General features: G+C 40.1%; 1 protein-coding gene across 2 annotated transcripts in view; it reads left to right on the top strand.

The window, feature by feature from the left end:
• Window positions 1-17,523, top strand: part of Cdkal1 (CDK5 regulatory subunit associated protein 1 like 1) — a 661,435-nt gene that overhangs the window by 155,232 nt on the left and 488,680 nt on the right. For both annotated transcript variants that reach the window (XR_002379517.1, XM_021180436.1), the window contains exon 8: window positions 8,699-8,819. Coding sequence is in view for 1 of the 2 variants with exons in the window: in XM_021180436.1 (XP_021036095.1) it covers window positions 8,699-8,819 (121 nt within the window). In the remaining variant the exon portion in view is untranslated. The remainder of the gene's footprint in view (window positions 1-8,698; window positions 8,820-17,523) is intronic.

Genomic DNA, 17,523 nt, shown 5'->3' with positions numbered 1-17,523 from the left:
GAGTATGGTTTTTATTTTTCCTTTGAGAATGTCATACAAGCACACAATGTGCTTTGGTCATGTACTTATCTATCGTCCCTTAAACTCTTCTTATTTTGCTTTTAAGCTACCCATTGCATTGACTAGTGCTGTCTGTACACTCATGAACATTGGTATACCCCCTGGAGTATAGTCAACCTACCTGGACCACATTGCTGAAGAAAACTCCTCTTCCCCAAGCAGCCATTCACTGTCAGTAGCTTCTCAGCCAAGGGTAGAGGTTCATGTACCCCGCTGTCCAAGCTTGAGTGTTGAGTAGACTGTTCTTATCCAGGTCTTGTGCAGGCAGCCTCAGTACTGTGAGTCCACCAGCCCTGTTATGTCCAGAAGAGACTATTTTGCCTCATTTATCCCTGAGCACTTGCTCTTTATGGCCATTTTACCTCATCTTCCTTCATGTTTTGTCATGTATACTAAGCACTCCACAGATTCTTGCTCTCTCTCTGTACTTTGATCCATTGTGAGTCTCTATATAAACCGTCATCTACTCCACTAAGATGCTTCTCTGACTATCCTTGAAAGCTGCACTAATCTATAGAGAATTATGCCTAACCTGAGGGCAACTTGATATTATATGGAGTAGCAAAATAATGGTGATAGTTTCATTCCGAGTACCTGTGAACCACCCCAGCCACGTGTTCTTGTTCAGATAAAGCAGGCATGAGCTTCCTCCTGTGGAGTAGTCATTAAATCCAACCAGAAAATGGTTGGTTATCCCTGTAACATTTGTGCCACCATTGTACCACAGGACATACCTTGCTATGCCAGTCAGCATTGTTGGTTGCAGGTTCACTCCTGGATAAACCTGTGGCTGCCATTTCTCTCCCAGCAGCCTGTTAGCATCTTTTGGTATTATAAGAACTAGTTATCAGGGAGAAAGCTTCTAGGTCAGTACCAGCTTGATTTTTCTCAATCTTGTGACTGAAGTATACAGGGTGTTACCAGCAAGTTCTGGTGGGTCGCCAGGCATATTGTGTGTTTTATGTTTTGATAACATCTAGAAACTGCTGAGCTGAGAGACCACCACTGTGTCTATAGGCTCTCTTTTCCAGAATTGGCTTCTTTTCTTTCAGTATATTAAAAAAAATTTAATTACATGTCTGTGTATATGTTAGTGTTTGGGTATATGCATGATATCCCAGGAAGTCTGAGGCTTTGGATACACTTAGAGCTGGTGTTATAAGCAGGTGTGAGGTTGCCTGATGTATGTTTTGGGAACCAGATTCAAATCATTTGCCAGAGTGATAAGCACTTTTGACTGCTGAGCCCTCTCTCTCACCAGCCCCATCTTAGTATTTCTGTTAAGTGCTGTTACTCAAGTTACTATTAAGTCCTTCTTGCTTGAGGAACGGCTGGATCGGAACGTGAGTTGCCCACCCAGTCTTACTATTACATATTCTTTTCTAGCCTCAACTTGTGAGGAAGCTGTTATTTCTGCTGAACTTATTTTAGTTTTCATTTCTCAAGATGAAAATATTTGAAGGGAGGGTCATACTTTTGTTGTGGCTATCTGAACATGCCCCTTCTCATGAAAAGTGTTGCATATGAGCAATTATGTTGAGTGGAGTAGAGAACAACTTTGACTCCTCTGTGCCCTCTGCCCCCGGTATCACTTTGGATTGCTTTTCTAGGAAGTTTTCCGGGAGGCTGACCCGGAGCTTAGGATTCAGATCTGCTGTTTTAGTGTGTGCCTACTAGGTCTGCATCTGTGCAAAGTCATCAGTCAGCAAGCGGCTAAAAAATCAGGAAACAGTGGCCTGGCATCTCAAATAGGTGGGTTTAATGAAGTTTTAAAGGAAACTCTGCCTGTTGGCTGTTTTACAAAGCCTTAAGAAAAAAAGAAATGAAAGACAAAAATATACAAAGGAGTCCCACTCGCCAGATGGTTGATGTTTTTACAACATGTAGCGACTCTCCAAGCTAACCTGTGAGAATGAGAGGAGGGAGGAGGGTCACAGCGTAGTTAATAAACACATATTTTGTAGGTCATCATGTTTCTGACATTCTTTTACTGTATGTGTTGGCTTGTGAGTGACCATTCCCCCTTGCTCACTGATCAGACACCTGGGTGGCCTTCCTCCTCTCTCAAGGCCTTTAGAACTGTGGGGTTTAGTCAGATTTTGCTCTTGATCCACAGACAACACGGAGTATCAGTACAACGTGTATAGTAACTTGCACAAATCATATAGATGGCTTGACTTTCTTTGACCCAGGTTTAGTGTTTTGAAGTGAATCATAAGCAGCTACTGTTTGGGTTCAAAATTCACTAATAGGTAATAGTAAAATGGTTTCATGAAATTTTTCAATGGATTAGTTCTAATGTAAAAACCATCATGTAATCAGGGTTTTGAAGTTGGTTTATAAATAGCAGCTAAAATCTTTTAGGGCTTATAATTGAATTTAGCTGTTACAGTTTTGAGTTTTAAGTGATAATTAAAAAGTAATAGCTTAGAGAAGTATTTATTAAAGTTGACTAATCTACTGAGCTATATCTGGTCATTATATAGAAGACATGAAGTGGGATTATATTTAAAATGGAAAAGAGTGGCCCCAAGAAGTTCACTTCTTTCGTGGGTCCCATTGCACGTGTAACACCACTTCTCATTCTTTGTTGTTTTGCAGTCGCGTGGCCTTATTTCATCTTGTTCCTTCTTTATCAGTTTCTCTTGAGTGCGAGTGTTAGGATTCAGCTTTGTTGCATGTGCTGAGCATCATTCATTCCGTCTCTTCTTTTCATTTCTTTAACAAGGCTAATTTGCTATCTGTTCCTGTTAATTTCTATTGTCTCCCCCCTCCTGTCCTCCCTTAATTCTTGCCAGAAAATTCTTACCCCCTCTCCCATAATTCTTATGATAAAATACATGCCAACTTGTATTTTTTTTTTTAATTTCTTTTCTTGACTGGCAGTATGGGTGACATTCACTTTTGAGACAATCTTATAAAATAGTCTGGGGAGGGGAGCCTTGGGCTGGTGATCCTTCTGCTGCAGCCTCCTGGGTATCTGGGATTACAGGCTCACACCAGCAGGCCATGCTAGCAGTCACTCATTTTCTATCACAGTGCTAGACACTAGAGGCTTACAAGAAGGGATGAAGCAAAGATACAGCACGTGGGCATTCAATTATAATCTTCCTTTCATGGTCCTTTATATATATGGAATATGAATATATATATATATTTATTTATTAATATGTTCATTTTTATGATATGTTGCTTCAAGAATCTGCCCCTGTCTCATCTCCAGTCCCTCAGCATGTTTTTCTATCTCCCTTGTTTCCTCTTAATGTCATATTTTGTTTATGGTGTCTCCTTCATGTTATTTTTATTTTTTCAAATTTCAGTTTTGCTTCAGAAGGCAACAATATTGGTAACTTCACATGAAACAGGAAATAATTTGTAACATTTGTATTCTGACTTTAGAGCCTGTGGGTTTGATGAACATTTTGCAATAATTTCCTTTGAAACAGGACATTAAAGAAATAATATATCACAAATAGGAGTTTTAATTTGTTAGTCCATTTTAAAGGAAATCACATTGTTTCCTTCCTTTCATCTTTGTCTATATATAACAAACATCTTTTATGCTTTCTATATTTGTATTTGGTGCACTAAACACCAACTAGCCTATTGTTAGATGTGACACTTTTTAATGAGTCATTGGATTAGAAAATAACTCTTTTGTATCATTGCATGTAGACATGCTTCTCTATTTACATGCAGATAGCGAAGATGAATAATTTATTGAATATTATTAGAGCAGGCTGCATATTACAGAGTCCCAGCAGGACAAGAGGAAATTTGCCTGGAGCTTATATGAAAATGGCTTTCCTTTTGCATAGTCATTCTTGACCTTTTGGACTTTCTCAAAGAACTGTTGTGTTATCTGGCCAATCTCCTTCACCTCTTCATTAGCTGGACCTTGATTGAGAAGTTTATCTTATCTTGAACATCTGTAGGATTTAATTAGGCAAATACTCGTTAGGCTTTGACTATTCTTAACTGTAAGATCAGACATCGTCAGAATGAATGAACGTTTCCTATTTGAGTCGTTAGTGCATCAAGGGCTCTGACTGATGGTTTCCTTGTTTTCTAGTCTTGGAAACCTGCCTCTTCAGATGTTTAAACAGTCCATCGTTCTGAAATGAACGCTGATAAAGCATATATGTAACATTGTGTATGCATTTGAGCTTATGTTAAGATTGCTTTGAAAAAGTTGCATTTGATTTGCATTTGCAATGATTATGTGTTTTAACACACAGAACATACCCACAAAACAATGATAAAGCTGGACTTTTTGTGGAAATTCACCAATTCCTTTCAGCTATAAGTTAAAGAGTTATCATTGTGAAAATCACTAAAGGTTGGCTAAGACTAGTTGTATGTAGCATTTGTGCTTGGGCCGCTCCCATTTCCCTTCTTGATGTTGTGTGGATAGGATTGTTCTACATAGAAAAAGCATACTGTGTGACCTGGTGTCTGTGTTTCCACTACAGAGATGGCTCAGTTGCTAATTGTTAGTTACAGTGGAGATTTTGATGATCAGGGAGAGAGCTATGTGGCTCTGTTGCACTGATGCTACCAGCTAGTTTGATGTAATCAAGGTCCACCATCAAGTTCACTAGTCTTGGTTTAAATAGGAAATTTCAGTTTGTGAGACAGTGGTAGGAACCTAGAGAAACTCCCCAAATCCTTTGTGTTGAGTTGAGTAGATGGTGTGCATACACACTGAAGAGATGGGAGTGGGCCTAGTATAGCTCATATCTGTCTGTACATGAATTGAGAGAAAGCCAGAATGGACCAATGGGAGCCCAGGTTACAGTAAAATTCAGGGCTCACTTGGAAGTGACCCATACCCTTTTCTCATTGGTCCATAAATAGATCCAACAATAGATACTAGAACTCTGATTTGCTCATCATTTTTGAGTTTTGAGTTGCAGAGAAATTTGCCTATTCCAAGTTGACCCCTATAATACCATGCTTGAAAGAAAAACTAAACAAGCTGCCCCAAGAAGAAGAAGAGGAGGAGGAGAGGAGGAAGAGGGAAAAGGAGGGGGGACGAGGAGAAGGAAGAAGAGAGAAAGAAAGAAAGGAAGGAAGAAAGAAAGAAAGGAAGGAAGGAAGGAAGGAAGAAAGAAAGAAAGAAAGAAAGAAAGAAAGAAAGAAAGAAAGAAAGAAAGAAAGAGAAAGGAAGGAAGAAACAGCAACAGCAATATTAAGAGTTATTCATTGTAGAGAGGGTTGGTTTCATAAATTTAGTTTAGATGGTCATTATATTAAAGTATTATTCTTGGGGAATCTAAATTTTGATTTGCTATAATAAATTGTATGAAATGTCCCATATTTCACATTATATAATTATAAGTGCCAAAATACTAGGTATGACCCAATTCACCCCCAAAATTGTTAATACTGATTTTCCTTAAGAAATGTGGTAATTACAAGACAAGGATTTCAAAGAACCAAGTGAAGCCTTGTTAAGAAATATCAAGAAAAAAGTGACAATGACTTGAACTCATATAATAAAGTTGTGCAAACAAAGAATGATATTGTCTGCAATGAAATGAGTATTATCTGAGCGAGGTGCTCATTGGAATGGCTCAAGTCTGGACTCTTCATGGCAAATGGGAAATATCAGTAAGTTTTATGATAGAGGACTGAGTCCATATGAAGATATAGATAGAATGAATACCATTGTGAATGTTGTGCTCTGGTTATTGACTGGACAAACGGCACTCAGCTAGTAAAGCACTGTTCTTCTCTGTGCTTGGGATGCTCTGAGCCCATCTCTCCTGCTGAGTGGGGCAGCCCATGTGATTTTGGTTTTGATTGAAACAGTTACAATGCTCATGTTCATTTGTGAGGATGCGTCCAGAAAAGACTGGCATGTGACATGGGGGATTCCGTTCTATTATTCACTCTATATCATGGGCACCCTCTTGTTCGCTGGGAACCTGAATTAAACAAGAAAGGTAGAGAAATGCCAGTGTCTCTCTTTCTTTTTCTAAGATCTGAGACTTCTTTTTTGGGGGTGGGGGAGAGAAGTGAGGACCTGGGGAAGGGATAGAGGCACACAAGTTGACATGTACACAGGCAGACAGACAGGAGCAGAGCCATGAGGGCTGAGAAAAGGGGTGGGACTGGGAGAGGGAGAGCGAGAAGATGCTGAGAAAAGAGTGAGACACAAGGTCTGAGAGGGTATTCCAGGAATAACACTAAAGACAGGAGCCATGAAGGAAATAGTATAATACCTTTGAATTCTGGCACTCCTATCGTCTGACTCTCGGGCTCTTGCCATTTGATTTCAGCCTGATATTTATATCATCACTTTTCTTGACTCTGACACCTTTTGCTGTTGTCAGCTACACTGTTGACTTGCCATGAGATTGCTCAGCCTCTATAATCAGGTGATCCTGTTTCCTTAAAGTTCTGTGTCTCTGTAGAACCCTGACTAAAATAGCTTTAAGTACTAGTTGGACACATATCTGTCACATACTAACAAATGCATGGTGGGAGTTGCGGAAGAATGGGTTGAAAAAAATGCCATACAAAAAGTTTGAAAAAAATCCTAGATGAACATTTTATAAATCCAAAGGATGTTAATCCCATTTAGGCTACTACAGAAATCCACACCTCAACCCCAACAAACTGAGTAAAACAAAATGATGTCTGAGAAAGCCTAAGGGAACAGTGAGATTAATAGCTGACATGTGATCATGAACAGTAAACACCACAGACAACTAATATCCATTGCACAGACAGCAGCAGTTTTATATCCAGCCCAGCTATTCTCTACAAAAGAAGCAAAAATAAAAATGTTCTCAGATAAGCAAGGAATGTGGCTTTGTTGCTAAATGTGCTACTTTATGAAAAACACTCAAAGGGACAGGTCAGGGAGAAAAGTGGCACACATGATAAACAGAATCCAAGGAGCAGTAGAAAGAAAGGGTCAGGAATGCTATAAATATGTACTTTCTTTTAAAATGATATTTACAGCACTGCTTTTTTGGCTTTGGATAACTTTTCTATGCTTATCTATATGACAAGATTTGCACATGGTTGAATAAGACAAAGAAATGGCACTGAGATCACCGAGTACAATGTGGGTAGGTAAACATAGGCCCTTACTACACAGAAAGCATCAGAGTCCCCCTTTGACCCAGATGTAAGAGCTAGAATGATAGAGTAGTCAGGAAAAGGATAGAATACCTTTGTACCTCTGGGAAAGACAAAGGGATCCTAGGTAACACCAAAAACATAAGCCATGAAGGACATAGTGTGTAGTTTGAAGTTTATTAAACTGACAGACATTTTCCTCCAAAAGATATCATCCTGCAAATTAAAATATAATATGCAAAATGGGAGAGAAATTTTAATAATCTCATTTGATATAATTGAGAATATAAATTGGTTATCCCTTAGCTAAAATAAGACTTCATGAAATAATTCAGTAATTTCTATGTTAGGTTCTAAGAGAAGTGTGCAAACATGGGTATAAAAATGTGCAGAAGTTCTTAGAAGTGTTCTTATAATAGTTATTTGGAAATGGGGTAGATGTCCTTCTTCTGGCCAATGGACTAACAACATATACTGCTTACGGCAGGGGGCAGAGATGGGCTGAGCTAAACGCAAAGGAGTTTCTAGTCATGATGGAAATGCTCCCAACTGGGTTATTGTCAAGATTATAAAACTGTAGATGTTTATTTAAAATCACTTAATTTTATTTTTACAGTAGACAACTTTTATATGCTGTAGAATAGTCAATGGTAAAATTACAAAAAAATAAAAAAACTCACCCCAGTATATCACTGTAGAAATTTATTTAAAAATCATTGCTGTGTGCAGCCAAGACGAATGGTTTTATGGGATGTATTGCGTGGTGTGGTCATAAACACAGCAAGTCTGAGTGCAAAGAGTAGCCTACGTGGTAAACGTGTGACTCGAATCAGGGGACCACAGGTCCTTTGTTCTGTGTTTCCTGCATGTCTGAAATTACTTCAACGTTTTTATCGCTTATAACACTTTTAATGGATCTTAGAAGTCATCTGTGCATGTTGTACGAGTAAACTTGAAAGGTTTTATTTGAAAATAACTAGTTCTAGGTTTTACAAAGATACTTCACACACACACACACACACACACACACACACACACACCATGAAAGTGTGAGTGAGTCTGGGAGGGAAGCAAGAGAGTAGGGGCTGGGGACTAGCAGGTGACTGTAGAAAATACCAGTTCAGACTGTTTTAACCCAGTGTGAGTTACCATCCATATGTCTTAATATAGTTAGGAAAGAGCAGATAGTCCTCATGCCCTTGTAAGCCTTGTAAGCCCTTTCTGTTGCATTGTGGTGTCTGGTCAGTGCAGCGTTCACTTGTGAGGTTATTTCTAAGGACACGGAGGCTCTCCCAAATGTGCACATCCTATGAACAAAGCATTGGCAGATATAGTCAGTCCTTAAAACAGATTCTTTTTTTATTGTTTGTTTGTTTGTTTGTTTGCTTGTTTTTTGTTTTTATGTTCAAATGATCACATCTTCTCTAGTATGCTTTTATTCCTGGAGAAAAAAAATCAAATCCAATCCTGAACATATTTATTGAAAACAATAAATAACAGTGGATCTGTGTGGCATGCCAGTGTTTGTCTTGTGTTTGATTCAAAGGTCACTCAGTGAGGCTCCTGGGCCAGAAGAAAGACAACGGGAAGCGCTTGGGTGGAGCTCGACTGGATTTGCCGAAGATCAGAAAGAATCCGCTGATCGAAATCATTTCCATCAACACCGGGTGAGTATCTCTTGGAGTTGGTCATGGCGCAGTGGGCTCCCATGAGTTCAGGACATCTGGTGCCACGGGGTTGAAATGTTTTTGTTGAAAAGAAAATCAGAAAAATTGCTAATCCTTGTAAGTATAATTTCTTTTAAGATGTGTCCTGTCTTTAAATTACATGTATGCTTGAGTCAGGATTTCATATCTTTGATGTTACTTTTCTCATTTTGGGCAGTACACATGAACTTCATTTCCCAGGTATATACTTTGTTAAAAGTATTTTTAAAAGTTCTTTTTTTTTTTTTTTTTGGCTTTTTGAGACAGGGTTTCTCTGTGTAGCCCTGGCTGTCCTGGAACTCACTTTATAGACCAGGCTGGCTTCGAACTCAGAAATCCACCTGCCTCTGCCTCCCAAGTGCCGGGATTAAAGGCGTGCGCCACCACGCCCGGCAAAAGTTCTTAAAAATAATAAAACAGTCTCATGGCTCACACCTGCAATCCCAGGCTAAATCACTAGGATTTGGACTGTAAAATCTGTCCGTGCCATGTAGGAAGCTCAGGCCAGTGTGAGGGAGATCCAGTCTCAATCCCTCACCATCCTTCCCCAAGCAAAAACAAAGCAAAAAGCATGGAAAGAGTTTCAGGAATGGCTGACTCAGCGTCTCTGACTGCTTTTACCGTGAGATTCTGGAAGAGATTGCTCCAAATACTAACCATAGTTGATCAATAGCTATCAATTCTTGTTTTTTTGCTAACAATTCTTCAAACAACCCATGCATGCCTATTACATGCTTCTCCCGTTGCCTCTTCTTTGTCTGAGGCTATGGTCTCAAACCATAGCCCTTGTCTCTATTACTTCTGCTTTCTTTGCTCACAGTTCCTGGGCTTGGGCTCTTTCAATTGGGCTCCACATTAAAGCCTCAGTCTTCCTGGGAAGATTGAGTTCTTGTATTCCTCAGCCCCCTGTCCCTCCACACTCCAGGTTTGACTGTCTGCTGCTGCCCTTTTCTTCCTGCCCTCTCCTTTGGAGGGCTTCCTCTGCTCTTCTTTAAGCCAGCTCCAGGTACCTGCATTTCTCCTGCATGCATGTCCACCCTGTCATGGGCCAGCTCCTTTTCAGTCTTCCCTGTGTCTCTTTCACCCTTCATACTGCTGCTGTAGTCCACAGAAGGTAGAAGAATGTTTTGGTTTTTCATTAACATCCCCCTGGGTGGCAGTTAACCGACTGGGGAATGTTTTGTGGAACAGATTTCTGGCTTTGAGGGTGAAGGGGCTTGGGCAGAAACTCAGAACCAAAACTCAGAACCCCGAGTGAAGCAGGGTTTTTAGTGATTTGTAGTGAGCGGTGACTGCCTGAGCTTCTTATCACCACAAGGCTGTTTGCTTCCTTCATCTCAGCTGTTGCTTTTCTCTTAGACTTGGAATGGTGTTTCTGCTGTACTGTTTCCTCCTTCCCCTCCTCCTTGTGTGTGTGTGTGTGTGTATGTGTGTGTGTGTGTGTGTGTGTGTGTGTGTGCGCGCGCGCGCGCATAGGTCAGAGATTAGTGCTGGGTATGTGCATCATTTTTGCTCTTTACCTCATTGTTTGAGATGGAGTCTGTCATGGAACTTGGTGCTCAGTAGTTCAGTTCTACTGACTGGCTGGCTGGCAAGGAAGCTTAGACAGCCTTTTGTCCCTGTTATCTCAATGCTGGGGTCATAAGAGTATGGCTGTGCATTAGACATGGATCCTTACACTCGCACGTCAAACTCTTTACCTAGTGAACCTGCTCCCCGGCTCCTGAATGGTTTATTTTAAAGTCATTGCAATTTTGCCATATATTAGTTATTCCAAAACTGTTAAGTATTGTGTTACAATTTTGTCTCAAACAGCATCATGTTAAAGTTTCTCTATGCGATCTGAACTTTTCTCCTATGGATTTAGTTGTTGTGTTGATGGCACTGTAATGAATACTGAGTATTTGCAATAACTCACAGTCTTGTCTCTTACATCAGTGAATGTAGAATTGACCCTTGGAAGTAAGTAAGCAAGCACATTTTTGATGTTAAGTCAATTCATATTATCTAAAATCGCAGTAGGCCTTGTGAGATGTGAGTCGCCATCTCTTTGCTGAGCCGGTTGCTGTCTTATCGCTTCTCTCACACGGAAGCCGCCCCACGAGTGTCATTCCACACTATCACGTTGTAACATCTTTGCTTGGATTTCAGTTTTTAACCCTTATTGCCAGTGGAGCAAATTGCTTTTTAAAAAACTTACTTGAAATTACTTTTAAATGGTTAGCGGTTACAAGTTTTCTTCCTAGAACCTGTGATTGGTGGTTTACAAACTTCTATAAATGGAGTTTCAGGGTATCAGAACCTCCATTTTCCAAGGGCACCTGTACTCATGCCTACACAGATGCACATATGCATCTGTAATTTAAAAATATGTCAGTGGAGTGTAGTAGTTACTTTTTGTCAAGGAACAAGTTGAACATTTCAGATCAAGTTGAGTTTTTTTTTTTTTATAAGCTAGGGTGTTATTAACTTGATAATAGTATATATGTATCGGCTTTACTCAGAGTGTTTTAGTATTTTTATACATAGAGATCTAAAATATATTTTATCTAAAATAATTTGCACATTTTTTTGGTAAGTTTATCTTCAGGGGTTTGTTTCTGTTTATTGTATTACATGTGTGAATTTTAGGCCAAGATATTATTTGCTCCATTTTTCTTTTCTTGTATTAATTTTTCTTTATTTGTGAGACCTTCCTATAAATATATCCAATGAACTCACACACAAGATGAAGCACAATCATATCTGCCTTTCATTTCTCATCTCTAACTCTTTCTGCCTTATGACATGATCTCTTCCTAAGTTCCAATCCTCTTTCATTTTGATAACCTACCAAGTCCAGTCATTATTATCTCTATGTGTATGGATGTGGGGACATTCACTAAAGCAGGTGCATCTCTCAGTGGTTACACATTTTAGAATGATGCTTTCTGTTCCTGCAGCTATCACCTGTGATTAGCTCCTTGGTAAGGGGAGTGATCCTTAGAGCACTCCCTCAAGCCATTCAGGTATTTGGTTAGATCTTGACCATATGATTATAGCTGGCATGAACTCATGGTCAAACCTGGAAATTAACATAGTATAGTACATTCACCAATTAGTCTTGAATTACCATTTAGCAAAATATTAATAGCAGATACTACATTAGGACTTATGACCTCCTCAGCAGTGAGTTTTGACCAGGATTTCAGTACCAATCATGAAATTACACTTTAGCCCCAATCAGAATGCTGTTAGAAACCCAAGAAGAGTCATGGCACAGGTGCCCCAGCAATGGAACCTTGTCCAATAGTTCAGTGATATAGAATGAAGAGGTGAGAATGCTCTAGGTGAGAAAATTGATGCTTTTTTGTTTCCGCAGCAGCCTGCAGAACATCTTCTGACACTGGAAGACTGTTAGCAAGGAGAGAACTTCATGTTCAGTTTAGGTTTATTTTTCTATATGTCTTACAGCCAAATTTTGTAGTTATGTCATTAGTAAGAGGGTCTTTCCATGTTCCTATAGTGGGTATCTAGAGCAATGGCAGTTGGCTGTGTTGTTTTGGAGATCTTTGGGGCCTCCCTGGCCAGTAACTCATAGGAATGTGTCCCATCTCTGGCCCTGTGATTTTCATTAGATAATCTAATACCTCCATACAAGGTAATTCTGTTTGAATGCTTTTATTGTATTTTATTTTTAAAATATTCTTGTTGCATTAAAGTGAACTATTTGAGACTAGTAGTCACTTATCCAGTATGGCTAGTATTTGTAAACTGGTTTCCATGTGTCAAAGTTTCTCTATAGAGTAAGTAAATTAATATGAATAGACCCATTCTTGTGTAATAGGGTAATAAGACAGTACCATGGACAGTACCCAGTAAGAATAAAGCTAGTAATAATTAGTAATGCATATTCAATGTACCTCATATTCCAGACATGGTTTATAAAGTCTATATTCTTTCCATCATCTATTCTCACAATAGCCTTAAGGTATTTTTCTGTACTGATGACAAAGCTAAGAAAATTAGGTCACTTGACTTCATAGAGTTGTCTCCATAGAATGGAACTAGGGTGCAGTCTTGCTTGGCCTTAACTCTTCCCAGACACATTTGTGGGTTCAGAGAAATAAGGTTTCATGTCTAATATGGTCAGCTGAGATTTCTCTATCAGATTCGAATAATGAGAAAGGTTATGGGGAGGATGAATTTGGATAACTGCATACAAACGGGGAGGATGAGTTTGGATAACTGCGTACACAGATGTATTTGGTTTCACTTGCAGAGCACAGACCTGGTTACTGGGTGAACCTATTATTTTACGCTTCTGTAGGGGAGAAGTCTAACAGGCCTTAATAAGTTAGGCAGTGCTGGCAGGGTGGGTCTAGAGGCTTCAGGTACTAGGCCACCATGCCCTTTCAGCCACTGGAGATCCTTCCTGGTTCTTACCCTATGGTCCCCTTGACAACATTCACTTCTCTGTGTCTGCCTTCTCTTATCTCCTTTCCTTCCAGCTCTTCTCACTTTTAAGTGATGACTCTTGGCCCACTAGGATAATCCAGGACAGTTTGTTTTTGTCAGTTCATGGCCAACTTTAATTTGAATCCCACCTGCCTTGCTGTGTTCTAGAGGCTAGCATGCACATAGAGGGGGAGACATTTCTGCTCGGTACAGAAAGTCTGAAGAGCAGGTACAGGAAGACAGGAAAGATGAAGGTGCAAGGGCAGTCAGCAAGTTGTCTGTGACTTGTACAAGTGTCCAGCTGTCTGGAGAGTCTAGCAAACTTCAGGAGGATGAAGTAGATGTTCTTATATGTGAAGAGTCTGATTGCTCAGGGAGAGAAATGCAAGTCAGTTCACTTCCTAGAGACAGGGAAACTGCTGAAGTCAACACTGGGATTGTTTTCCTGCCAGCAGTTTGTCTTGTGGGTTAGTGTGGGAAGATGAAGAGCTGCAGGGATAGGTTGGCAGGGCAGAGACTGGAGCACACCTGTAATCTCAGCTGATGGGAGGCTGTCACGGGGTGATTACAATGAGTTCAAGGCAAATGGGCTTCCAGAGTAAGACTCCTTTTCAGAGAGAGAGGGGTGTGTCTGGGGATGTAAGTCAGTTGGTGGAATGCTTCCCTAGTATGCCTGCCCTGCCCCACCACACACCCATAGCTTATAGACATATATGAACCATTTCCATACTCTGTGAAAATGAGAGACTTAGACATCAGTAAGGTTTGCTATGGGAGAGTACTTGGGTATAAAGTAAGAATTTATATATATATATATATATATATATATATATATATATATATATATATAATATATTATATATTCATGCCTGTTATCATCTCTTTTTCTTCTACTGTCCTCATTATTCCTTTCCCTATTTATCCTCTACATTCATGTGTGTGTGTGTGTGTGTGTGTGTGTGACCACATAAGTTTCAGTGTTTTACAGGAAGTGTGTGAGGGTACCTTATCAGTGGCTCCAACCATTGTAAGCATGATCCTCCAAGAATAACAGCCATCATTTTCATCACAGCAGCTGTGAACCCTTGCAAGCGACCCTTGAGATTGAAGCGTTAATTGATATTCTCTCGTAGAAAGGAGGTAGTGGAGGATCATTCCAACTGCAGTCCTTGGGTCTCTCCTTCCAGTCTGCCGTATGTAATTCTTCCATAATTGCATGTGGCCCTGAGGTATTAACTGTCTAGAAGGGGGAGGATAACTGGAGGCGAGGACTCTGCGAGGCTATTCAGAAGTTGTCATGCATGCTGCAGTAGTTTGGTAGTGCAGATGGTTTGGGGTTACCATGTTCCTATAAGTGAACCCGCCACCTAAAGCTCATAGTTCCTCAAGTTGTACTTTGCCTTTGGTTGGTGCCCTACGAGGAGGCGGAAGTCATTTCTCATATGTTCCCATGCAAGGGCTCTCCCTTGAGCCATACTTTGCTTTTCCCAACAGTGGGAGTGGGGCACAGACGCAAGGATGGTAGAGCATAAAGTAAGAAGTCGGACATTGGAAAATGAAGGCAAGCGGTGTTCTGCTTCTTCTTTCTTTGATTGTTAAGGTTGTCATCTTTGACAGTCTTCATCTTCCAAAGCTGGGAGTTGACTGCTGCCTCCCCGCCAGTGAGGATAGTGCAATCGGCAGAACTGTCAGATTATCCCAGGCTGAAGGCTACAAGCCTCCCTCTGCTAAATACATCTCAGAATATGCTACTTGGCCTCCTGGTGCCCGATGCTTTTTCTTTCATTATTTATCTTGTCTCTCGGTCTTTTTCATTAGTTAGGTGTAGAAGGATGGTAGTTGGAGACTGTTGAGGGGAATTTTATTTTCTTTGCGATTACATAATTGGAGTTATTATCATTTATAAAAAGTATCTTTTACTCCCCATTTCTTCCCCTGTAAGCAGCTGAGCGTAGGAAAACATTCTTACTTAGATGTTTACATTTTCTGGAATGTCTGCCTCATATCAGGCTCTTTCATAGTCCTTGATATCTAGCCTCTCTATAAATACATGAATGAAAGGCAGTGATTACAAACTTATCCTACACAGCTGAAATTATCTGTACAGAAGCTTCTGAATCTGTTGAAAGCATAGGCTTTATTAGTGGTTATAATCACGGTGTAATTGAAAATATTATTTTGTGCTTATGACATCAGATTGTAGAATACAGAGATAAACTTCTCCCAAGTCATCTATGAAACTGACAGCATGGAAATATACAGCTATAAGTAGAGGTATCAAAGAGTCTGTATTTGGGGAAATGCCTCAGCTGTCTTCCATATGCTGAGGGCCCAAGCATTGACTCCTCAGCTCTCTGACTATGAGGGGTCATTGGATTCTCAGAAATCCTCTTACTGTCTCTCTCTGCCACATGCAGAAGCATCAAGGGCTAATAGAATGGGCTGCATCTCCCTGCTTCTGTCCTCAAACACGTTTTGTTATCAGCACTGTATAATACAGAGCTCCATTACTGTCTCTTTATGTTAACTGAGGCTTTTGGCAAATACTATTGTATACACAGAGTGTTTTTGAGTTTTGTTAGAAATATTGTAGCCATGTGTGATGACTGCCTTTAATCAAAGCAATTGGCAGGTGGTTCATTGTGAGATTAAAGCCAGTCTGGTCTACACAGTTTCAGGTCAGTGAGAACTACATAGCTAAACTGTATCTCATAAAAACAAATAATGTTAAAGATGGAGAGGGAAGAGTAAAAGTTCTGCCTGTGATGGTGGGCCATGCATATAGTTAAAACACTTGGACTGAGGCAGGACGAGGGTGTTTGCAACCTGGTCTGCAAACTGAGACCTTGCCTTAAACCATCTCTACACTCAACCTCCTAGAGACTTTTTACAGCGGTCATTGTCACACTCACACTAGGTTGATTCATTTTACAGATCTGGGGAAAGAGTATGTGCTCATTAGATCCTCATCAGTTTGACACAAGCTAGTGTCATCTGCAAAGAGGAAACCTCAAGGAATTGCCTTTGTCGCATTGGCCCATAGGTAAGCCTGTGGGGCATGTTCTTGATTATTGATTGAAATTGCAGAGCCCAGTCCATTGTAGGCAGTGCCATTGCTGAGCGTGTGGCTTTGGCTTGTATAAGAAAGAAAGGTGAGATACCTGTTTTTGAGGAAACCTGTGAACAGTGTTCATTCGTGGCCTATGTTATCAATTCTTGACTCCAGGATTCTTCCTCGTGTTCCTGCTTTGGATTTCTTGCCTAGGCTTCCCTAGGTGATGGACTCTGACATGGAAGTAAGCCAATTAAACCCTTTTGTACTTCAACTGGCTTTGCATTGTTTTATCATAGCAACGGAGAGCAAACCAAGACAGCTATACATTTTAGTATACTCAAATGAATTTCTTGGATTCTTACTTTATATCTAGCATGCTGTCAAGAAACAAAAATCCTTAACATGCTGTCAAGAACCAAAGATTCTCATTTATTTTTACTTTATTCTTGCTAGACCATTGTGTAGATATTTTGATTAAATGAATCAGGCGTAGTTAGAATCTGATTGTTTCAAGTTCCTTAGCCTCTATGCTATGCCCTAAGACAACTCTTTGTAGATCTTGGTTCCTTTATCCAAAGAGGCAATCCCGCAAGACCAAATTATTGACAAAAAGTGCTCAGTAATTTCAGAGTTACTCAGCAATGTAAATAACATGGCTAAATATTTCCTATTTAAGAAGATAAAAATACTGGTGCTGTATTTACCTCATTTCCACCTCTTGTGCTTCTTTCCCAGCTCCTCCTGTAGCCCATCCTTTTCAAATTCATGGCTGCTTCTTTTTAAATTATTTATACAAATATAAATATGACACCAAATGTTCCCTGTTTTACACAACACATTGGGCACTGATGTTTGAAATTCAACCTGAGCTAATTATTTCATATTTCCTTCCTCCCACCCTCCCTCCCTCCTCCTCACCTTCCTAACTTCCACTTCTTCTATCCTCTTTCTCTTCTTCCCTTCTGTGTTCCTTTCTTTCTCTTCTCCCTTCTTTCCTTTCTTTTGCCTCATCTCCAACTCTCTTCTCTTAGTTCAGCTGTCAGGGTGTACTGAGAATAAGTCCCAGAGCAGACTGTGCAGTGAGACCATCCTCGCGCTGGCCGCGCCCAGCTGATCTTGTAACTGCAATGTGGCCCTCCCCTTGTCTCATTTGCTATGACTGAGTCAAACCTT

The sequence above is a fragment of the Mus caroli genome, chromosome 13, assembly GCF_900094665.2.
Source record: "Mus caroli chromosome 13, CAROLI_EIJ_v1.1, whole genome shotgun sequence".
In the NCBI taxonomy this organism is placed as follows: domain Eukaryota; kingdom Metazoa; phylum Chordata; class Mammalia; order Rodentia; family Muridae; genus Mus; species Mus caroli.
The sequence above is the reverse complement of the archived record's forward strand: the minus strand, read 5'-3'. Positions and strand labels throughout refer to the sequence as shown.